Raw genomic sequence first — 25,330 nt, 5'->3', positions numbered from 1 at the left:
AAAAAGGGGTTTCCTGAAAAGAAACCAAAAAAACCCCCTCAGTTTGGAAGATTTCGCCAACAGAGGGATCCTACCTCACAGAACTACAGCGGGAAAGGGAAGTCCGGTCGCTGGAGTTACCCCAAAGGGAAAAGGGGTCGAGGATATCTCCTTAACCCAAATAACTCATTCCAGCCCTCAGAGCAATGACGCCAAGAGCGTGGGGGGAAGACTCCTACAATTTTATCCCAAATGGTCGAGAATAACCCAGAACCCCTGGGTTCTAAAGATCATAGAAGAAGGATACAAAATAGAATTTTCCTCCATTCCTCCAGAGAAATTCCTTATAACCCAGTACCAAGCACAGAAACTATTCAAAAATCTTCTTGGTCAAAAAACCAAACGGTTCCTACAGGACAATAATCAACCTGAAGGTCCTAAACAAATGGGTGAAATATCGAAAATTCAAGATGGAGTCTATCAGATCGACTATTCCTCTAATAAGGGAAGAGGCATCAATGTGTACGATCGATTTAAAGGATGCGTATTATCACGTTCCTATCCACCCCGCGTACCAGAGATTCCTCAGATTCGCAATTCAGGACGGTCCTTCCATTCTCCACTTCCAGTTTGTCTGCCTCCCCTTCGGCCTTTCCTCCGCCCCCAGAATTTTTACGAAAATTATGGCAGAGATCATGGCATTCATAAGAAGTCAAGGTATAGTAATTATCCCATATCTAGACGACTTCTTGTTGACAGCAGATACTCCGGCTATCTTAGTCAGTCATCGGTCACAGGTTCTTTCCCTACTACAGGAATTGGGATGGATAATCAACTTTCAGAAGTCGAGTCTTCCTCCCCAGAAACAGAAGGTCTTCTTAGGAGTACTGCTAGACTCCTCCCTTCAACATTCCTTCCTCCCAAGAGAGAAACAAATACTCCTACTGGCAGAAGTAAGGAAATTTTGGGGGAAAGACGCCTGTTCCATAAGGGAATGTATGCGGATGTTGGGAATGATGACGTCTTGCATCCAATCTATTCCATGGAGCCAATTTCACTCCAGACCCTTACAGAATCTGATCTTGTCCCAGTGGGATCGAAAACAGAACTCCCTGAATTCAAGAATTCAAATTTCCGAGACTGTGAAATCATCCCTCCTGTGGTGGCTCTGCACAAACAACATAGACAAGGGAGTCCCCTGGAGAACGTCTCCTTATGTAGTGATTACCACAGATGCCAGCAAACACGGCTGGGGGTCAGTAATCCAAGACCAACACTTTCAGGGCACATGGACTGTTCAAATAAAGATGATGTCCTCAAACTTCAAAGAACTAAGAGCCGTATGGGAGACACTTATAAGAGCTTCACCCACCATAAAAGGGAAGCATATAAGAATTTTATCGGACAACACGACAGCAGTGTCCTTTCTTCGCCATCAAGGGGGAACAAGATACACTCTTCTTCAGGCCCTCTCTGCACAAATTTTCAGTTGGGCAGAAGAAAACGTCCTATCAGTCACGGCAGTCCACCTAAAAGGCTCAGAGAACCGATCAGCAGATTTCCCGAGTCGGGAAAAAGTAGACCCTGGAGAATGGTCCCTAAACAGGGAAGTCTTTCTGTCCCTAACCCGAAATTGGGGTTATCCACAAATAGACCTGTTTGCCACGAGGAAAAACACTCAAGTAGAGACATTCTTCTCCCTAAATCTCAGAGACAACCCATTGGGAGTAGATGCATTGTCCCAACCCTGGGACATGGATCTGCCCTATGCCTTTCCTCCATTTCCTCTAATACCAATGGTATTAAGAAAAATCCAGGAAGATTTGACAAAGCTCATCATTATTCTTCCCTATTGGCCAAAAAGAAGTTGGTTTCCAATCGTACAATACCTAGCGTTGGAAGACCCTATCCTGCTCCCAGTCAAGGAGAATCTTCTCTCCCAGGGTCCCTTATTCTTCCAGGGAATAGAAACTCTGAAATTGTCAGCCTGGATCCTGAAAGGCAGATCTTGAGGAACCACGGTCTGTCAGATGAGGTAATTTCAACTATCTTGTTAAGTCATAAAGAAGTTACCTCTAAAATCTATCAAAAGATTTGGAAGAAATTCTGTTCCTGGCATGGAAACCCAGGACCAGACCCCTTTTCTCCCAACATTGCGAAAATCCTAGATTTTTTACAATCGGGATTCAAAAAAGGACTTAGCCCTAGTACCTTAAAAGTACAGATTTCAGCCTTAGGTAATTTTTTGAACACTCCTCTGGCTGAACATCGGTGGATCAGAAGATTCACCCAAGCGGTCTCTAAACTGAGTCTATGTGTCTGAGACTGACTCCAGCTTCCACCACTCAGGCTGGCAGGCTTAGGAGTGGGAGAGCCTATCGCAGCCTGGCCAGACTCAGGTAGCTCCAGCCCTCTGTCTATTTATACCTGCCTTTCCTGTTCCTCCTTTGCTTGTGATTCTTCTCGTGTGGTTTCCTGGCCCAGCTACAGCTTCTGACTATTTGATCCTGCTCCATACTGACCCTGGCTTACTGACTACTCTCCTGCTCTGCGTTTGGTACCTCGTACACTCCTGGTTTGACTCGGCTCGTTCACCTCTCTTGTTGCTCACGGGGTTGCCGTGGGCAACTGCCCCATTTCCCTTAGCTTTGTGTACCCTTGTCTGTTTGTCTCGTGCACTTACTGAGCGTAGGGACCGCCGCCCAGTTGTACCCCGTCGCCTAGGGCGGGTCGTTGCAAGTAGGCAGGGACAGAGTGGCGGGTAGATTAGGGCTCACTTGTCCATTTCCCTACCCCTATCATTACAGGATCCATGACCAGAAAAACTACCCAAATCTCAATCCCATTGAGAACCTGTGGTCAATCCTCAAAAAGAGGTGGACAAACAAAAACACAGAAATTGTGATAAACTCCAAGCACTGATTAGGCAAGAATGGGCTGGCATCAGTCAGGATTTGGCCCCGAAGCTGATATCCAGCATGCCAGGGTGTATTGCAGAAGTCTTGAAAAAGAATGATCAACAGTGTAAATATTGAGTCGTTGCATAAACTTGATTTATTGTATTTGTCAATAAAAGTTTAAAAACTTGAAATGCTTATAATTTTACTGCACGATACCATACAAAACATCTCACTAATAGATCTAAAAACAACGAAGCAGCAAACTTTGTGAAAACCAAAATTTGTGTCCGTTTCAAAACTTTTGGCCAGGAGTGCATTCATAGGGTTCCTTGTAGGTATAAATACAGGCTTGTCTTTGGCTCTGGACATTTTTTTCTTAGGTCTTTTGCTGGCCACTTTGGTGTCTCCTTAGTAAATGGGGTAAACTGTTTATTCAGGATAACAGGATTGGCATGAGGTATGGAAGTTTTCCTTTTTTCTGTACTAAGAAAAGATCCATCTGTGGAGTTTGTTTATAGCTAAAGTTCAGAAAATCTACCGGCGTCTTCAGCAGAATCCAGGCGCCTTTTTTTTTTTTCTATGAGTGGAGAAAGCAGAGGGGCTGTTGCCACTTTATGACTGACTTCATAAGAGCCCCTCGACTTTCTCCATTGACATCATACAGGCAGTAAAGGGGAGGATTATAACAAGTATTTGATCAAATTGCTAAAAATTTTATTCCCTAATAGACAAATGAAAGAGAACCTTTACTTTAAGGGTAGTTTAAAGAGGCTCTGTCACCAGATTATCAAATCCCTATCTCCTATTGCATGTGATCGGCGCTGCAATGTAGATAACAGTAATGTTTTTTTTGAAAAACGATAATTTTTGGCCAAGTTATGAGCTATTTTATATTTAAGCAAATGAGCCTTTCTAATGGACAACTGGGCGTGTTTTCTCTTATTTCCAACTGGGCGTGTATTGTGTTTTTACCAACTGGGCGTGTTTACTTCTTTCACTGCACAATCAGACTGTGCTGTGGATCATGCTGGGCTGGAACAATGAGAAGTGTATGAGGCTGATTGGTCAGCCTCATACACTCCTCTGTACAACACCCAGTTGGTAAAATGTTAAAACACGCCCAGTTGTCCATTGAGAAACTCATTAGCATAAATCTAAACTAGCTCATAACTTGCTCAAAAATGATTGTTTTTCAAAATAAAAACCACTGCTGTTATCTACATTACAGCGCCAATCAGATTATGTAGGAGACAGGGCACTTATAATGTGGTGACAGAGCCTCTTTAAACAAGGTTGTGAAATTTACAGCAATATGGTAGTATTGGTGGACTAGTGCCGGTATAGCAAGTATTAACTTACATTTGTAGAAAGTGTTCTGTATCTTTAGGGTGAAGACATGAGTTCTGGATTTTTATTTGCACTAACAAAACATTTTGCATGGCAAGCTTTCTCGTGTTGTTCTCCCTTTAACAGGTTAGGCTTGGCCTAATAGGTGTCTGTCAGTTTTTCACAGACCGACAATAATGCATAGGAATACCTCTCTATTGCAATGTGTTATTTGCTGAAAGTAAAATTCATGAGTAAAAGTCCCCTAGTGGGGGAAAAAAAAGTAAAATAAAGTTGTAAAAAAAAAAGAACAAATAAAAGAAATTATTTTTTGCCATAAAAAATGGCATTTATTGAATAAAATCAATTTAAAAAAAACAAACATCTATACATACATTGCATTACCACCCCACACATTTTTGTATTTTTTTCACAAAAGTTAAACGCAAAGATATATGTAGTAAAAAATGGTGCTATTAAACAATACAAATTGTCCCACAAAAAACAAGCCCTTATGTGTATGTAAGTGGGGACAATAGAAACGTTATGACTCTTGGAATGAAGGCCAAATGAAAAAAATTCCCTGGGTCCTCAAGGCCGAAATTTTCTTAATTCTTAGGCCCCATTCACACGACCGTGCCCGCAATCACGGCAAAGTATGGGAGCACGGCCCGCAAAATGCGAAAGAACGGACATGTTCCATAATTCCCGGAACATTTCCACGGCACTGACACCCTTCCGTAGTGCTACTGAAAGGTGTCAGTGTTCAATGAAAGTGAATGGCTCCGTTTTTGCGGACCGCAATTGCGGTCCGCAAAAACTGAGGTTTTTTACGGTCGTGTGCATGGGGCCTTAAGGGGTAAATGTCTGCAGTAACCAAGCTAATAAGGGACCTAGAGGCGCTAATCATTTTTTATTATTTTCAGGAGAGGGACCTCTTAAAGACGTTTAGAATTCCTGTGGAGACTTTTATTACCTACATGATGACACTGGAGGATCATTACCATGCAGATGTGGCCTATCATAACAACATCCATGCTGCAGATGTGGCACAGTCCACGCACGTCTTGCTATCCACTCCTGCTCTAGAGGTAACGGCTTATCTCTAAATATGAGTAATTCGTTCTAGGAGCTCCAGTATTGACGAGCAAGCTATTTTAAAGTCTAGAAAGTTTTGTTCTACATGTTTTACAGCTCTTGCATGCGACCGAGATCGGGCTGTCAAAAACGGGACGATCAGGACCGGATTTCCTGGCCCGACCACGGTACAGATGAACGGGACTCCTGGCGTCGTACACCTTTATGATGCTAGGAGCCTCTTCCTCCCCACGGAACTGCTGTTCCGTACTTTATGATTTTGTTCAGTACGGAACAGCAGTACCGTGTGGAGGCAGAGACTCCTACCCTCATAAATGTCTAGGAGGCCAGGAGTCCCGTTCACCTGTAACGTGGTTGGCCCGGGAAATCCGTCCGCCACACGGACCGTTTTTCACGGCCCGATCCCGGTCGTTTGGAACAGTCACTCATTACTTTCCACCTATTTAACACATCAGTGGACTATTAAACTATTATATGCCAAACATGTATTCTACATGCAAGTTGTTTTTTTTTTTTTTTATATTAATGTAACTAAAAAGTTTTAACAATAAAGAGGTTGTGTATTTTCAGATAACTCTGCCTCTGATCTTTTAGTGTTATTTTTTTAGCAGTAACTAAATCTAGCCCTAAAGTAATTAGGGTTTAACCATAGAAGAATATGAGAGTAGTTCAACAAGTTACTTTCCACTTAAATTAAATCATGTAAAGTCACCCATGAAGGGTTGTTTACTTGTATTCCTTTTTAATGCACCTGGATGTAATAAAGATGAGGGCCCCCAACAATCTTCAAAGTGTCCATGTTACCCATAGCAATTCTTGAGATCACTATTTGAATCTGCGCAGGAAAACTTAAAGCGGAAATCTGATGGCTGGCAGCAGTGGCGGATTAAGAAGACCATGGGCCCTGGGCTGTTACCCAAACTTGGGCCCCCCTTCTCCACCGCCACCCTGCCGTGCCGTAACTATTGCTAACACTACATTTTTGCACAAGCATTAACAAATGGGTGTTACGATTCCCCTTTCACAGGGATGTGTCCCTACATACTGACAGTATCACACTGTGCAGGGACATAACGCCAACCCCCCATGTAGACAGCGCCACACACACCCCCCCTGTAGATAAAGACACACACACACCCCCCTGTAGATAAAGACACACACACACCCCCCTGTAGATAAAGACACACACACACCCCCCTGTAGATAAAGACACACACACACCCCCCTGTAGATAGAGCCAAACACACACACACACCCCTGTAGATAGCGCCACACACACAACCCCCTGTAGAGAGCGTCACACAGCCCCCCTATAGATAGAGCCACACAGCGCTCCCCCCCCCCTTGTATACAGTGCCACACAGCGCTCCCCCCCCCTTGTATACAGTGCCACACAGCGCTTCCCCCCCCCTTGTATATAGTGCTACACAGCGTCGCTGCAGCCCTGGGATGACATTTTATCCCGTATGACTGCTGCAGCCTGTGATTGGCCTGTGATGGCTGCAGCGGTCACATGGGGTGAAACGTCATCTCAGGAGGCTGGCCCGGACGAAGAAACAGAATTCTTGGCAAGTATAAGATTTTTATTTTTTCTAAATTGCGTTACATAACATCTGTTATTTGTTGCGGGTTTTACCTCCCCATTGAGTTAAATGGGGAAAACCCGAAACAAATGAGCAGCGTTTACGCAAATACAATTGACATGCTGCGGAATAAAAAACCGCACCGCAGGTCAATTTCTGAGCTTTTTATTTCCCGCTTGTCATTTACGCAGCGTGTGATGAGAATTGTTCACATCTAATCTACTCTGCTGCTACTGTATTAGGGCTTGTCCACACTTAACAGGATTGCTGCGTATTTTCCGCCCGGAAAATACGCAGAATACGGTAGCAGCAAAGTGAGTGAGATTTACCAAATCTCATCCAGACGCTGCGTAAAATTTCCGACCAGACATTTTGTCCTGCGGTGCGTATTTCTTGTACTGCAGCATGTCAATTCCTGCTGCGGAAAGTGACTGAATTGCTGCGTTTTTTCAGAGGAGACGTCACCATCTCCCAACATTGGGAAAAACGCAGCAAAATACGCACCACTTACTGCAGTAAAAACCACAGGAAATGGTGCTTTTTTTCTGTAGCGGAATTTCTGCGGAATTGCTGCTGAAATATATATATATATATATATATATATATATATATACACATACACACACTATACATATGTATGTATATATTCTCTATCTCAGACACACAAAGTATGCACATTATACACAAAGTATGCACATTATACACAAAGTACACACGAGTATGCACATTATACACATAAAGTACACCTTGTAAACACACATGAATATGCACATTAAACACATTGTAAACACACATGCAGTTACCTTTTATGTAGGATATTTGTGAGTCTTCACTGCAGCTCTTCTCCTGCTCACAGCCCGACTCAGATCCCGCCGACAGTCTCCCCTCCCCCATGTCCCGACAGCTAGCAGCAGGAGAGATGTTTAGAGCAGGGAAGGGGGGCTGGAGGGGGAGCTTCTAAAGCAGCACAGACTACGGCTACTAAGTAGGAGCGAAGCTCCCCTCACCTCATGACAGGTGCGGTCCTGGCACCGGGGCTCCCTCCGGGGCTAGCGGCGCCACTGGGCATGAGGGGGTTCGGGCGGTCATGGGGCCCCGGGCGGCCGCCCGAACCGCCATAATGATAATCCGCCACTGGCTGGCAGCACTGATACTTTTTGCTAGAACAGTTTTTATACTGTACATCAGACAAAATGAGTTCTGTGTATACAATGCGGGAAGGGGCAGTGTTCTCAGCTATCAGACGATCAGGAGCATTGAATGCTGTGTATACAATGCGGGAAGGGGCAGTGTTCTCAGCTATCAGATGATGATCATTCCCATCCAGTATTTCTTCTTTATATGATGAAAGGATTCTATGATTGCAAAATGTTTTGTTTTATTTTTAACTGTCCAAAACCAATGTGTACTAATATTAGACTTTCCTATTTTTGTTTTGCTTTATTTTTTAGCATAAATCATGCAATGTACAGTATATTTTTTGTTATTGATGTGCCGAGGATTTTTTTTTTTCTCTCCCGCCAAGGTTTACATCTTAGACGTTAATCGCTAAAATACACTTAAACATTGGTGTGGTATATTATTGCTGGTAGATCTCGCTTTCCCTCTCTTACCCAACCAATTAAAATTCCTCAGATTTTTATTTTACAGAATAAAGCTTACAAGTGTTTTAGACTAAAAAATGTAATTACAATTATTCCTATGATCCGTTGTACCACTATATGGCTAAATTCACACTACCAACAGAAAAACAAAGTATTATTAATCTGCTATTAACTAGGATAAATCAACTAAAATATAGTAAGCTAAAATGTATCATTCGTTTTACAATATATAATCCTTTTGTTTGTTTTCCAGTAAAAAAAAATTACTCCAATGTACGTTCACATACTGCCACTTTAACTCTTTCATCTTTCCAATCTAAGGCCTCTTGCACACGGCCGTACCTGTGAGCACGGTCCGCGATTACGCCACGGACGGCCGCGGAGTGTCATCTGCGGGCCGTCTGCAATCACGGACCGTGCGCACAGAAGATGTGCATTTACTTAAATGGAGCCAGGCCGCAATAGCAGACTGTAAAATGACTGCGTTTTTGCGGTCTGTGTAAACCATGGTCGTGTGCATAGGTCCATAAAAACAAAAGGGTCCGCAATTCATCCGCATTTTTGCGGACGCAAATATACTTTAGTGTGCAAGAGGCCTAAGAACAAATGAGTTAGAGGTACATCCTATCAACAAAAAGTGAAAGTGTTCCCACGTGTGGTAAAAGGGTTTCAATATTTTGCATAGAGGGTATTTGAAGGCGAGGGCATTAAAAAGTACAACTTGCTCCACGAAAAGCAAGCTATGTCTACGGAAAAGCTGTAGACATAGCTGTATGAGGGCTTACTTTTTACAGGTTGAATTGTATTTTTAATTGTATCATTTTTAGGTGCATAAAATATATTTAACCACTTCCTGACCAAAGGCTTTACCCCCGCTTCCTGACCAGGCCCATTTTCACGTTTTAGCCATGTGCCGATTTAAAAGTAAATTGTTCTTCTATTACTCTTCCAACCTACATATTTTTGGTCTTGTTTTTTTTTAGAACATGTTGGGCTTCCATATTCTATAAAAAAAGAATAGATATTTTTTACTTTTTAAAAAATGTAAAAAGGGAAATAAAAGTAAAAAATGTGAATATGTAATTTTAGTTTTTTTTTTACATGGTGCATGTCACTGGGTAAACACACCTCAACACATATTTGGCAACTTCCGACTACTTTAACTATACCAAATATGTGTGTATGTCTTACACGCTGGGCGCAAGGTGGCGCTTACAATGAAGGGTGCGCAAACTGGCTTTTGGAGAGCAAATTTTCCAAAGCTAGTTTGCTGACACCATATGACCAGTGCAGATGTTGTGAAGTGCCAAGACACTGTCAACACCCCAAAATGTTTTTTTGTTTTTTTTCTGGAAATTAGACCCCCCAAGGTATTCAATTAGTGACATATAAAAGATTTTAGCCCTCTATTTTTTTTCCAGAAAATTCATTGACTTTGTTGGGAAAAAGTTCAACTGCCATTTTTTTTCCAAATCTGTGAATCCAGATGAACTTTTTTTTACATCTGGTGAATGCCACTGGGCAAACACACCCGAATACACATTTGGAAACTTCTGCCCACTTCAATGATACCAAATATGTGTGCATTTCATACATGCTGGGCGCAAGGCGGAGCTTACAATGAATGGTGCGCAAACTGGCATTTGGAGAGCAAATTTTCCAAAGCTGGTTCCAAAGCGATCTTTGCGCATGCGACCAGTGTCTCAGCCTAAAACTGTACAACGGATTCACTGGTGTGATATGAGTAAAATATAACATTTATTTATAACTCTCTAAAAACAGGGGTACAATCACCACAATCACCACTACATTACAGTATAGTATATTCTTCAGTTCTACAATTATATAAAACTGTACAACACATTAGTATATATGATATGAAAGATATAGATAAAGAGGTAGGTAGATATAAATAATAATAATCCTTATTTCTATAACACAAAAAAAAAATGCAATTTAGAGAGGAGATAGATAGACAGACAGATAGATCTATCTGTCTCTCATATATATTGATATATAGTATAGTTCTAGGCTGGGGCCTACGACTACAATATATATGATATGAAACAAAGAGACAGAGAAATAATAATCTTTTATTTGTATAACACAAAAATAAAATAAAATCGCAATTTAGATAAATATCTTTTATATATCTCATATCGGTCTGTCTCATATATATTGATATATAGTCTAGTTCTAGTTCTTTTATTACTTTTAAAACTTTTATTTTCTTATTTTGACATATTAGTTTTTTTTACTTTATTACTTTGTCCCACTTGAGGGCTGGAGGCCCTGATCGCAATTCTAATACACTGCACTACATGCGTAGTGCAGTGTATTAGAGCTGTCAGCTACTTACTGACAGCAAGCATAGTGGGTCCTGACTTTGTCAGGACCCACTAGGCTTCCGTAGATGGCATAGCCGGACAGCATTGTTACGCATCCGGTTGCCATAGCAACCATCGCTGCCCGCTAGCATGTAGCGGGCCGTCGATGGTGGTTTAACCCCTAAAAAGCCGCGATCGCTATTGATCGCGGCTTTTAAGGGGTTAATCAGCAGGGACACAGCAATCGGTCCCCGCTATAGGAGCTGTGGCAACTGCTGTATGAGACAGTAGCTGTCACAGCTCCTGTATGTGTCGGGAAGACGGCTGAAATGGCCGTTCCTCCCGTGATGTACTATTAGGTCATGGAGCGCGAACGATACAGTTACCATGACCTAATAGTACGTCCAGGAGCAGGAAGGGGTTAGAGCATTCCGAAGTTATCACCACATAAAGTGAAACATGTCTGATTTGAAAAATGAGGCTCTGTCAGGAAGGTCAAAAGTGGCCAAAGAGGGAAGGGGAGGGGACCAGCACTTTTAAAAGCGAGGGTGCCCGTATTGTACTTAGGCAACATTTACCCAATGAAGTGCCCCAAACTTCATAGAAGGGAAGGAGACAAAATAAGGTGCTGCGTGCAAAAGGGGGATTAGAAAGGACCCTATTTACCACTGTGAAACCTGCTCTGAAAAAGCCTATCCTGTGCTTCAAGGATTGCTTCAAAGTGTACCACACATTCATAAATTATTACATTTCATTTTTAATTTATCCTGTTCTTACACCACTTTATTATACCCTTATGTACTCTAACCGCTTACATATGCCCTCACATTATAAATTGAAATACCAATAAAACTCCAAACAAAACTGCTACTTATCATTATACACCTACATGAATACCTTAAAGGGTTGTAGTTTTTTTTTAAATGTCATGATACCTCAGGGACTCTACAAAAGCCACATGGTGCCTAAAAACCAATCCAGAAAAACCTGCGCTTCAAAAGTCAAATGGCATGCTTTTTTTCTTCTGAGCCCTGCTGTGTGTCCAAACAGCAGTTTACGTCCACATATATGGCATTGCTGTGCCCGGAAGAACCCGCTTAATAATCTATTGTGTGTGTGTGTCTCTTGTCGCACAAGCAGGGCCCAGGATAAATAGCGTATATGTGCAAAGATTGCAATTCTACTTTGCTGTTCTAATTTCTAGAAATTAAATTCTGTGAAACACCTGTGGGGTCAAAATGCTGACTATGCCACTATATAAGTTCCTTGTGGGGGGTAGATTCCATGACTTCCGGGGTGATTTTCACTGACGTTAGTTGAACAGTGACATCATCAGCCCTCAGCAGTGCCCCTTCACTGTGCTGTCTGCTGCCTATATTTTTCCTTTTGAGATGCTTTTTTTGGGGACTAATATATATTGTAGCCTGCAGTATTTATTTTCCTTTTTTTTCCCACATATGTAGACGTGGGGGAGGGGACAAAACAGTAAAAAAAAAAATTCCCCAAAAGTCAGTTATTTGATTATAGTGTTCCTTGCAACTGAGACTTTTGAGGAATGATAGGATTGGTCTAAGTGGGTTGTACACCTTCGTGAAAGCAGAATTGGGTGTTTAGTGACAAAAGTTGCTAGTCCTGTTTGTTGCTTATACAGTTTAAATATCCAAATAGAATACGTGACTACATTATGTATCTTGATGCTTTTATTTTTTTATTATTTCTTTATAGCTTCTTTTCTGAATGGGTTTTACCACTCCGAGAGCAGGAACCCCCCCCACCAATCTTCAGAATGAAGGACCAACAGAGCTAGTTCCACGCTGCGGCCTCTTTACAGATTTTCCCTATACGGTGACCGTCCCAGCCACCCACTGTGCAGGGAGCTACAACACCACCCCAATCACTTGAATAAAGCACTGTTGCAGTTTCCTGCACAACGGGTACACGGGAGCACGGCTGTAAGGGAATAAGCTGAAGGGACACCAGTCCCTTCGTTCTCGTGCTCGGTGTGGGTCCCAACGTTTATAATGGTATGGCATATCCTAGTGGTATGTCATAACAATAATTAGATAGGATTACCCCATTAATACCAAGATTACTGCCTGTGGAATTCATGGAAACCGTGCCAATATTTTCTGTGTGCATTGCAAACATGTTCATTTGGACATAATAGGGGAGATTTTTTAATAGCATAGTAGGCTCTGAAAATGATGGCATGAATAATTTGGCACAACTCACTAGACACTTTTCATTAGGCCACCTCATGGCTGGTGTAAATTTACATAGATATTTTGTGACAAAAAGTGGCGCACGTCTTCATACACAATTTGTCACATTTTATTATTTCTTTTTGCTATGTCCCTTTTTCTAGACGCTCTACCGAGGTAGGTGTAAAAAGCGTCTAAAACAAATGGTTAATCTGACGATGTACTGAAAAATATCATAGATCTGTCTGGAAGAATAGGACCAAGTTACTTATCCCCAAAGACGTATAGCAATTATTCCTAAATAATGATGTCATTCAACAAATTTCTTAAGGGTCTGAATTTTGTGTTGGCTCTACTGGTATGTCTTTGAAGCTGACAAAGTTTAGCACCACTGATGGAGCACACCAGGTCTTGTGCCTGAAGTTTAAAACTGATGGTTGGAGACACAGCGTATTTCATAAGTGGAACTATGCTTTAAGGAGTTAAATATGAAATCTAATAGAGAAATATTTTTATATATTTACAGGCTGTGTTTACTGACTTGGAAATTTTAGCTGCCATCTACGCTAGTGCCATTCATGATGTTGATCATCCAGGAGTATCAAATCAATTTCTAATAAATACCAGTAAGTGGCTCCACCATCATCTTCCACAGCACAAATAAAAAGTAAGAACAAACATGTATAGTGCTGGAGACTGGGAAAATGCAACATGGGTAAGGGATGGGTACATCTTTTGTCATAAGTTGGGAATACACAAAATAGACAATGAGACCTCTGCCTGTTCTTGAAGCCATCGGTCCCCCCAAGGGAACATGGTAAGAAAAAGGCAGAAGCCAGTGAATTTTAGCATTTCCAACATTCAGGAGAGTTTATCTTCCATATATATGTTTGCTCAGATGTTGGATGAGGGCAGAACCAATCTGTGTATACAGAGCAAGATGCACATTCATGAGTACGTTATTATTTTGGTGGAAATTTACTTTACAATTAAATATATATTTAGTATTTCAGTTATAAATTAGAGATCATCAGACATTAGTGCATCTGGACTTGCTTTTCAAAATCGAAGAATAAAAATACATATACTACAAAATACAAAATCTACAGAATATAATATTTACACAAAAAAAATATGGATTTTATGAACTATATATCAGTATTTCATTCTTGTAATAATACTCTTGGGTTGTTTTTTTTTTAAGACTCTGAGCTGGCCCTGATGTACAATGATTCTTCTGTATTAGAAAACCATCACCTTGCAGTTGGATTTAAGCTCCTTCAAGAAGAGAACTGTGATATTTTTCAAAATTTGACCAAAAAACAGCGGCAAAACTTAAGGAAAATGGTCATTGACATGGTGAGTGGGTGACCTGAGATCTACAGATCTACGGAGAGGGTTGTTTTGTAAGGGAATACTTAGTGGCAGCTATTGTCTTGCATTCAGGCCAGACTGAATAGTTGCATAGGTTGGGCAGCCTGTGAAGAAGGTAAAAATTTATTTTTTCTTGATATTCTAGATTAAGCGGGTACATACCATAGAGGCAGAACAAGCTGCTGTGCTGTAAGGCCCTTAGACAGAGGGGGCCCAGGTTGGTTATGAAATGGGCTTAGAGGAGGAAGCACACCAAGCCCTTCTGGACTGAATGGCAAAACCTGTCAACATGATGACTCTATATTTATCTTTGCTTTGCCGCCCCCCCCCCCCTGTAGATGTTATAGCTGATTCCCATTCTCTCTTAAAAAAAAATTTATCACCAAAAAAAGATGAAAGAAAGCAAAACATTACCAAATTAATGGAACATACTGACACTACAAAGTTAAACTGTTAATCCCTTCTAAATAATAGGTTTGGACATTTTAGCGCCCATTGGTACATAGTGCATAATTAATGAAACTTATTTTTTGAAACCTTATCAATAGAATGGGTCATAATAAAAAAATCAGCAACTATTTAGGTTCTCACCATTGTAACCACCCCTTTAACTATAACATTTCTCTCCTTATTTAGCTGCCACAGTACGCTGTAAGTGCAGTTTTTGAGGAGTGGAAGCAACAAAAGCCAAGTATGGGTGGGCCACGCAATCTGACAGTACAGGATTACTATTCATTGGTAGCTCCATGGACTGGCTTTACAGTGCAGAGCTGTATTCACATTCTAGGAGGAATATTGGTCTGAAGATGTATGTCATGGTTTGGGTTCCTTATCCCCCACCACTGGAATCCCTTGAATTATGATTAGGCCTTCGGGACATTTTGTCCATAGTGATGTAATGTCACATGGCCATGTATGTCCCAGCAGAACAGTAAAAACAGGACTAAGGGATTCCGATCGTAAGGCAGAGAGGAAAAATTTGGATGGTATGTACAATGCTGTGAAAAAGTAGGGGCTCCTCATCCGATTTATTCTATTTTTGCTAATTATCTACATTAAACTTCATCTGCCAAGTGGATGCCCAAACATTTAGTTTGTTTAAATCTGCTTGCAATTCATGAACATCTTCCATAGACTGAACTATATTACATAGCTTGGTGTCATCTGCAAAAATAGAAATAGTGCTATCTCTCTGGATACGGTCCTTGAGCCAATTCTCAATCCAATTACAAACTATATTTTCTAAACCTATAGTCTTTAATTTTACCCATTAGACGTCTATGGGGGACAGTGTCAAATGCCTTTGCAAAGTCCAAAAACACTAAATCCACAGCGGCCCCTCTGTCTAGGCTTCTGCTCACCTCTTCATAAAAACAGATTAGGTTAGTTTGACAACTTCTGTCCTTAGTAAAACCGTGCTGGCTGTCACTTATAATGCTATTTATTGTCACATAATCCTGTATATAGTCCCTCAATAGCCCCTCAAACATTTTCCCCACGATGGATGTTAAGCTTACTGGTCTATAATTACCCGGGGAAGACCTAGAGCCCTTTTTGAAAATAGGCACCACATTTGCCCTGCGCCAGTCCCTTGGCACTATTCCAGTCACTAGAGATTCTCTGAATATTATCAAAAGGGGGACAGAAATAACTGAACTAAGCTCTTTAAGAATTCTAGGGTGTATCCCATCTGGTCCCGGGGCCTTGTGCACATTTATTTTATTTAATTTAGCTTGGACCATATCTACATTCATCCAATTCATTATATCAACTGATATATTAACAGCACTGGCACCGGCTACATCAGCTGCTCTTTCTTCTGTTGTATACACAGAGCTAAAGAACCCATTTAGTAACTCTGCCTTCTCTTGATCCCCTGTGACCAACTCCCCATTACCACTATCTAGGGGTCCTACATGTTCAGACCTTGGCTTTTTAGCATTTATATACTTGAAGAATTTTTGGGGATTTGTTTTACTATCCTCGGCCACCTGCCTGTCATTTTGTATTTTTGCTAATTTTATTAAATTTTTACAGATTTTATTAAGCTCTTTATATTTTACAAAGGCTGCAGATGTACCCTCAGATTTGTATTTTTTAAATGCCCTTTTTTTGTCATTTATTGCCCCTTTCACAGAAGGTGTAAGCCATGTGGGATTTAATTTTAGTCGTTTATACTTGTTACCTATAGGAATACATTTTGCACTATAATAACCCAAAGTAGATTTGAAAATCTCCCATTTATCATTTGTCCCATTATTTGACATTAGTTCTTCCCAGTCTATATCCTGAATTGCCGCCCTCATCCTGGGGAAATTGGCTTTCTTGAAATTAAATGTTTTTGCCCTCCCAGCCTGTGTTTGTTTTTTACAGTATAGGTAAAATGTAACTATATTGTGATCACTGTTACCGAGATTTTCACGAACATTGACGTTCCCAACAAGCTCTGCATTATTAGAAATGACCAGATCCAACAGAGCTTCACCTCTAGTTGGGTCTTCCACAAACTGGCCCATAAAATTTTCCTGCAACAGGTTGAGGAAATGTCTCCCCTTTGCAGTTGAAGCCGAACCATGACACCAATTAATATCCCGGAAATTAAAATCTCCCATTATCACTACAGTACCCGCCTGTGCAGCCTGCTCCATCTGTTTATATAGCTGACCTTCCATCACCTCAGTTATATTGGGGGATCCATAGATTACACCAAAAGTAATTTTTTCAGTGTTTACCTCCCTTTGTAATTCCACCCACAAGGTTTCAACCTCCTCACAATCTTCACCCACTATTGTCTCTTTCACACTTGCCTTCATATCATTTCTCACATACAGACATACACCACCACCTTTCCTATTTGTCCTGTCTTTCCGAAACAGTGTAAAACCCTGTAGATTTACAGCCCAGTCATGTGAAGAGTCCAGCCATGTTTCAGCAACACCAACTATATCTATATTTTCTTCCAGTACCAAGGCCTCCAGCTCCCCCATTTTGCTTGCTAGACTTCTGCCATTTGTGAACATACACTTTAACTTGCCTTTCAGTTCTTCACTTTTATTATCAGAAATGTGATTTGACATTATTTGGGCATTTTTATTTACACTGCTGTTCTGTAACAAAAGGATCTCCTTATCCTGTTGTCTAGTCCTCTCCCCACATTCTGTTTCTCTCCCCACCAATATAGTCTGACCCCTCTCTAACCTGGCTACCCCTTTTTTTTTCTACATTGACCTCCCTCCTCAGCCCTAGTTTAAATACTCCACCACCCCAGCTAGAATTCTCTCCCCCAGCACAGCGGACCCCCTTCCATTTAGGTGCAAATCATCTGCAGAATACAGTTTGTACCCCAATGAAAAGTCAGCCCAGTGCTCTAGGAACCCAAATCCTTCTCCTCTACACCAAGACTTAAGCCATGCATTTAACTCCCTGAGCTCCCGCTGTCTTTCCTGTGATGCGCATGGCACAGGCAGTATTCCTGAGAATACAACCTTGGAGGTCCTTCCCTTCAGCTTGTAGCCTAGTTCTTTAAGGCTCCTCCACCTACCATTTATTCTGTCGTTGGTACCGACATGGACCACGACAGCTGGATCATCACCAGCCCCTCCCAGCAATTTGTCCACCCGTTCCACCACATGCCGAACCCTGGCACCAGGGAGACAGCAAACCATTCGGTTGAGGCGGTCTTGGCGACAAATTATTCTTTCCGTCTTCCTGATTATAGAATCCCCTACGACTATCAATTGCCTTGGCTTACCTGCATTACCATCCCGCCGACTACTAGCTGGGCTGTTCTCCCGGCTGTTAGGGAGATCAGTATCCACTAGGGCTGCCATTTCTGAGACTGACACCCTCGCATCATCACCCAACTTGGCAATTTTGCTTGGAATGTCAGAAACCGGATCGGCCTTCCTTTTCTTTGACCCCTTTCTACTGCCCCTAACTACATTAACCCAGCTACTTGCCTGATCCTGCTCACCCATGTCTTCACCCTCCAGTTCTAACCCACTAACTGCATGCTCCGTGAGCAGCATGCTTCGCTCAAGATTGTCTATCGCCCTCAGTGTTGCATTTTGCTCCTCCAGATCTCTAATGCGAGCTTCCAGGTGACCAACATGCCACAGAGGTATTCACCCTGGAACTCCGGCTCCAGTCGTGTATATATATGGCAAACTGTGCACTGAAGAAAACCTCCAATCTTGCTGGCCATTATCCCAGTTACAAAAAAACAGCGAACAGTTGTTAATGCAAAAAGAAGAGAAGAGAAGAGTACTTACTGGGGCTTTAAATCCTTTTTTTAACTCCGGTTTTTGTAACTCCACTTGATATACAAACCACTTGTTTTTCAAGCCCACAGAGTATTGTATATTAGAAAGGTATATTTTGTTGTTAGGGTTTTTCCTACAAGTTATAAAACACCCCAAATTCTGGCAATACTCTACAGCATTTAAATATAAAAATATACAACGATGATGTATGCGGGGCCCACGCGGTGTTTAAACAATATACAATTAACCAATGTATGGTTAAACTGCCAACACTATATAATAAATGGCATCCAGAAACGCAGCTTAGTCTCTATTGATTTGCCAAATCTTGCATGTTTTACACTCTTATTTATGCCTGGGGGAGTGGGTATAATACAATTCATCATCACCTGCCCCATTCCAGTTTGAGCAAGAGCAGCCTCCATGAAGCGCAAATCCACCAAGTCAAAAGCCTTTTCAGCATCCAGGGAGAGTAACAACAAGTGAGTCTGATGCTGTTGTTGAGAAGGTTTTAATTATGTTGTCTTGCGCTTCTCTAGAAGGGACTAATCCCAATTGATTTGCGTCGATTAGGACTCCCAGGAGACCTAAGCGGGTCGCATGAAATTTGGCGAAAAGCTTAGCTTTAGTGTTTCTCAATTAAATAGGTCTATAGCTTAGAGCATAATTGAGTGTCTTTTCCGTCTTTTGGGATACCTGTATCATGTGCATGGAGGAATGAGGGTGAAAAAGCTTTGTGTTAGATATGACATTAAATGCAGTAAAGAAGAGTGGTGTCCGTTGTAATAGTTTATAAAATTTAGCAATGTAACCGTCAAGGCCCAGACTTTTACCCGATTGGAGGAAAGATATGGCAGAGGCTATTTCCTCTGCTGGAAAGTAGCCTCTAGAGAGGAGATGTTCTCAGCAGAAAGACAGGGTAAAGCTCTATCAACAATGTACTGTTGCACAGTGTGTGGTAGTGAAGGTGGTGGATTATGTATATGACGTGGAATGTTGTTCTGTAGAGAAGTGTAATACGTGTGGAAAGCTGACAATATGTCATCAGTAAGATGAGTTCGACTTCCAGATAGATTCTTGATGGATGATATGTAAGATGGCGCTGTTCTATCTTGTAACGCTTGAGTAAGCAAACTCCATGATTTATTACCCCATTCATAGAACACGAGCATAATTGACGGAGCCGTTAAAAGTTTGCATATGAGTCCACGTATCTCATGGTAGATCTGCCTGAGCTCCCTGAGAGTAGCAGTTTAAAGAGATTTCTAATGGAAAGTTTCCAAGGATTTCAAAGTTGTAAGAAGAGCCTGTAACTTAAGGCCATCTTCTCTTTTTAGGTGAGTACCATTCTTAATGCGTATACCTCTTGGAACACATTTTAGTGCTTCCCATTGAATAGGAGGAAATGACGAATCCTGAGCAAAGTCATGCATGAAATTAGACCCGCCATGCATACTCTATCAGATAGGAGAGACTCGTTAAGACGCCATGTAAAGTTCCGACACGTTGGGGGGGTAGCAATAAACCGTAGCACGATCTGAATATTGTATAGTTCCATGATCTGAATAACGTATAGTTCCAATATAGGTGGAGGAGAAATTAGGGAGAAGAGAGATGTAAATCTGATCAATTCTACTGTAGGTGTTGTGAAAATGCGAGAAAAACGTAGTCACAGTCATCCGGATGGGACAGGCCATAGTTGCATAGAGTTAGGATGGTTCCGAAGTCTGTTGAGCTTATTCTATGCAATCGAGGTACAGCCAGAAGAGTTATCAATAAGATAGATAGATAGATAGATAGATAGATTAAAATCTCTGCAAGGAATTAGGGAACCCTGCATAAACTGGCAGAGTTCATCATATACCTTGAGGAGAAAAGGGACTTGGTTTTGGTTAGGGGCATGAACATTCGTTAAAGTAAAAATATCATCCTTAATTTCACATTTGATCAAAAACGGTAGCGTGCATTGTTATTAAGACTTGTATCCAAAATTTTGTTGGGGGAGAGATTTATGGAAAAATATGAATACTCCTTTAGTTTTATTTAAGGGGTTACTACAAGGGCACCAGGCAGGGTAATAGCGGTTCCTAAAGTCAGGGATATGCCCGACTATCTGTGCTGTTTGCCGATGGAAAGCATACAAGACCTGAGATGTCTTTTCCGGGACATTGAAACCCGTAGCATAAAGGGTTGCTGTAGGAAGATCAGCCATAATTCAACAGGGCAGACAGCATCCTATATATTAGTCACCACACGAGACCTGATCTGACAAAAACATAAAACAAGTACACACCATAGAAAAATGAAGCAATATAGCAATCTTAACTAGCAAGGGGACTGAGACAGCACAAAGCCTGTTACAGATACATGGAAAAAAACACTTTATACATATGGGAATAAATGTGAAAGACTCAAACATATAGGTATGCCAGTAGTTGAGATATAGTGGAATTTAGAAGGTGAGACAAACGTCACCTGGGTCACAATAATTACATTCAGAACAATTTGGAAGTGGGATATACAGGGGAAATGAGTTATCTAGTCAGTAAGTCAAAATACTACAAACAGGAGCTAATGGAGTCATAATAGGAGAACAGTAACCTTGCATTCAAGCATAACAAATGTATGAAAATCCGCATACTGAAAAAACGCAAAGGCATAAGCAAGCAAAAACATTATTTGTAAAGGATATATCTTCTAAGGAATGGAGAGGGTCAGATGATGTGTTGCATTGTTATCTCCTCTGTCGGCGAGGTACAGACGAGAAAGGGAAGAGTACACTCTTCCCACACACGAGCGCGTTTGGTCCGTGATATACGGTCCGTATGTCGGCCGCATTTCCCGGACCCCACACACTGCAGGGAGCCGGGCTCCTAGCATCATAGTTATCTATGACGCTAGATGTCACTTCCTCGCTGCGGCACAACTGTCCCATACTGTAATCATGTTTTCAGTACGGGACAGTTGTCCCGCAATGACAACTAGCGTCATAGATAACTATGATGCTAGGAGCCTGGCTCCCTGCAGTGTGTTCGGTCTGGGAAATGCGGCCGACATACGGACCGTATATCACGAACCAAACATACTCGTGTATGGGAGGCTTTAGGCTGCTCCTGAAAGGAGGATAAAGTTCATAGACGGCAAATCTTAGAATTGTGGAAAACATGGCAGATCCTCAGGAGTGTACAGGGCCACAGTTTTTATCACCAGAGCGGACAGTCAATGAGAAAGGGAATCCCCATCTGTAGGGAATATTATGGGCCTGCAGTACCGCCAGTAGAGGTCCAAGGACATCATGTAGTGAGCGCAGTGACAGATCTGGAAAAAGCATCAATTTAGCTCCATCAAACTCAGTTTCGCAAGTCCCTTATGTGAGTATTATTCCTCCTATTTCTGTTTTCCAATTCATCAAATTATGATACGAGGTGTCGTCCTTGCAGTGTCTGAGTGGAAGTAGAGGCTTTTAACTCTTGTATAGAAGATGCCACGAAAGTCTTGAAGGTTTCCAGTTTCCCCACACACTCCTGCAGGTGTGCTATATCTGATTTCAGTCTCCACCTTACCATGCGGTAAAACCTGTGCCCGAGTGGAGAGCGCAGCATCCGCTGCTGTGATGTGTCATCCAGTGGGGATGAAGAGGACGTCTGTAATGGTGGCATCTCCATAGGCCCTGGCCTGATGTCACAAGTCAGCGGCGTATTCAGTCGCTGCTGAAAGAAACCAGAAATCGGGCGTATGCTGCTACGATGAGCCTTTTTTTAGTCGAGTCTTTCCCATAAGGAGGGTGCTTTCCCCTATATTACTAGGACTCAGGACAGAGCTCATGCTACATGCGACTACTCTCCAGTGCATTAAGACACGCATTAAGCGACTATGATGCATTCTCACTTGTTAGCGATAGAATAGAAATAATTATCTCCTTGTGTAAATAGCTATTACACGTTTGCGGCCAATCCACAGTAATCGCACCTGGGTTACCGATAATTGCCGTGCTGGTACAGGTGCAGCACAGTGGTAATCTGCGTGCGGTTACCGCTAAGGGTATGTTCACACGGCCTATTTTCAGACGTAATTCGGGCGTTTTACGCCTTGAATTATGCCTGAAAAGACGGCTCCATTACGCCTGCAAACATCTGCCCATTGCTTATAATGTGTTTTACGATGTTCTGTTCCCACGAGGTGTAATTTTACGCGTCGCCGTCAGAAGACGGCGCGTAACAAGACGCCCGCATCAAGTAAGTGCATGTCACTTCTTTGGACGTTTTTGGAGCCGTTTTTCATTGACTTCATTGAAAAAACGCTCCAATTACATCCGTAATGGACGCCGCGAAATACGTGAGTACTTGCAAAAACGTCTGAAATTCAGGAGCTGTTTTCGCCTGAAAACAGCTCCTTAATTTCAGAAGTTTTTTCTCACTGCATGTGAACATACCCTAACACTGAGAAGAAAGGGGGAAAACCGAGAGAGCAGATTACATCAGCCCTGAGCTGACAGCAGCCATGAGCAGTGTGATGTTGGTTTATGTTAGGGTATGTTCACACGGAGTGTTTTCAGCCGTTTGCATGTCATTTCTTCAGCCGTTCTTGGAGCCGTTTTTCATAGACTCTATATAAAAACAGCTCCAAAAACAGGCTTAAAAAATGCAGCGAAAATCGCGAGTGGCTTAAAAAACTTCATCCCTTGAAAACAGCTCTGTATTTTCAGGTGTTTTTGAGTTTGTGTGTGCACATACCCTTAAAAGCCGCAACACCACCACCACAGCTAGATGTGTAAAGGAGTTGCACAGACTCTGCAGCAGCAAAATGTTTGGAATTTTTTAATGAAGACAATCTAGAAAGTTGCATAATTTCGGATTTAGAACGCAAATGAACAATAAAAAACACTATTGTGCACACATGCAATTTTTATTGTATCCCATTGCAACACATTACATGTGATATGACATTACTTTTACCAGGGCACATGTATGTGCAATTATTGCGGGCATATATGCGCCATAGTGCCTTGGTCTTATTTAAAGTCTGGAATCCTGTAAACTGAGCCATCCTATCAATGCACGATTTCAAAGATAAAGGATGGATACCATTAGAAAAATTGGGTCAAATATTCATGTCTTATTGCTGAAATGTAAGGTGGATTTTATTCCTATAATAAACCTTTATTATTTCATTAGGTACTGGCGACAGATATGTCCAAACACATGAATCTTCTGGCTGACTTAAAGACGATGGTAGAAACAAAAAAAGTGACCAGTTTGGGAGTTTTGCTGCTGGATAATTACTCTGATCGGATACAGGTATAACATATTGTATCAGTTCAACTTGCATGCTGTAATTAGGCTTTGTTCACACCTGCCAGACGGGGGATCAGTTTCTATGGCCACAGCTCCCATTAGACAGAGGCACATTAACGCCTTCCCGACCACCCCACGTAGATTAACGGGCTACAGCGCTGGTCCTTGTTCCTGCAGACCGTTAATCTACGTGTGCTCCTAACGAAGTGCCCAGGCATTTCCCTATGCCAGGCATCTCCCAGTACAGGCTGCTACTGGCAGCCTTAGTACTGGGGGAAAACATTGGCTCGGATCACAGCGGTGATCCTCGCCGATTAACCCCTTAAATGCGGCGGTCAATAGCGAGCGCCGCATTTAAGTTATTCCAACAACATCGGCAACCAACGGTGCGATTGCGGGGTGCTGATGGTTGCTATGGCAACCGTGCCATCTACGGAACGTGATTGGGTCCTGCCAGAGGCAGGACCTAATACGCTGCCTGTCAGTGTGAAACTGACAGGTATAATACCCTGCAATAGAGTATTGCAGGGTACTATAACAATGATCCAACAGTTGGATCTTCCAGTCCCTAGTGGGATTGAAAAAAAAAAATGGACAAAAATAAAAATGGAAAAGTTCAAAGTAATAAAATTAGAAATCTTTTTCCCTTAGGGTATGTGCACACATAAACTCAAAAACGTCTGAAAATACGGAGCTGTTTTCAAGGGAAAACAGCTCCTGATTTTCAGATGTTTTTAAATCATACTTGCGTTTTTTTGCTGTGTTTTTTACGGCCGTTTTTGGAGCTGGTTTTTCTATAGAGTCTATGAAAAACGGCTGAAGAAGTGACATGCACTCAGACGTTTTTCGGTCCGTTTAAAAACACTACGTGTGCACATACCCTTATAAAGTCCTTTATTAGAGAAATATTAAAAAAATACATAAACTATGCATAATTGGTATTGCCGCGTCCGTAACGGCCTGAACTATAAAAATATAATGTTATTTATCCCGCAGGGTGACCGACATAAAATAAATAATAAAAAAACTATACCAGAATCACTATTTTTAGTCACTTCCGCTCCCAAAAAATGTAATAAATAGGAATAAAAAAGTCGCACGCTAAAAATAAAAACGACAGTTTGTTCCCGCAAAAAACAAGCCCTCACACAGCTTTCTTGATGGAAAAATGAAAAAAGTTGTGGCTCTTAGAATATGACGACACAAAAACAAAATAATTTTTTTAAAACCGTGATTTTATCGTGTAAACACCGTAAAACATAAAAAAAAACTATATACATATGGTATCGCCGTAATCGCATCGACCCGCAGAATAAATTAAACGTCATTTATAGCGCATGGTGAATGCTGTAAAAGAAAAGAATAAACAACAATAGAAGTTT

At 41.6% G+C, this 25,330-nt stretch overlaps 1 protein-coding gene across 2 annotated transcripts in view; it reads left to right on the top strand.

Annotated features, from left to right (window-relative positions):
* Positions 1-25,330, top strand: part of PDE4C (phosphodiesterase 4C) — a 224,205-nt gene that overhangs the window by 144,211 nt on the left and 54,664 nt on the right. For both annotated transcript variants that reach the window (XM_075863060.1, XM_075863068.1), the window contains 4 exons: positions 5,132-5,296; positions 13,545-13,644; positions 14,223-14,377; positions 23,829-23,951. In XM_075863060.1, the coding sequence (XP_075719175.1) occupies positions 5,132-5,296; positions 13,545-13,644; positions 14,223-14,377; positions 23,829-23,951 (543 nt within the window). The remainder of the gene's footprint in view (positions 1-5,131; positions 5,297-13,544; positions 13,645-14,222; positions 14,378-23,828; positions 23,952-25,330) is intronic.

This window comes from Rhinoderma darwinii, chromosome 1 (assembly GCF_050947455.1).
Source record: "Rhinoderma darwinii isolate aRhiDar2 chromosome 1, aRhiDar2.hap1, whole genome shotgun sequence".
Lineage (NCBI taxonomy): Eukaryota > Metazoa > Chordata > Amphibia > Anura > Rhinodermatidae > Rhinoderma > Rhinoderma darwinii.
Note: the sequence above shows the minus strand (reverse complement) of the source record. Positions and strands in the feature narration are given on the sequence as shown.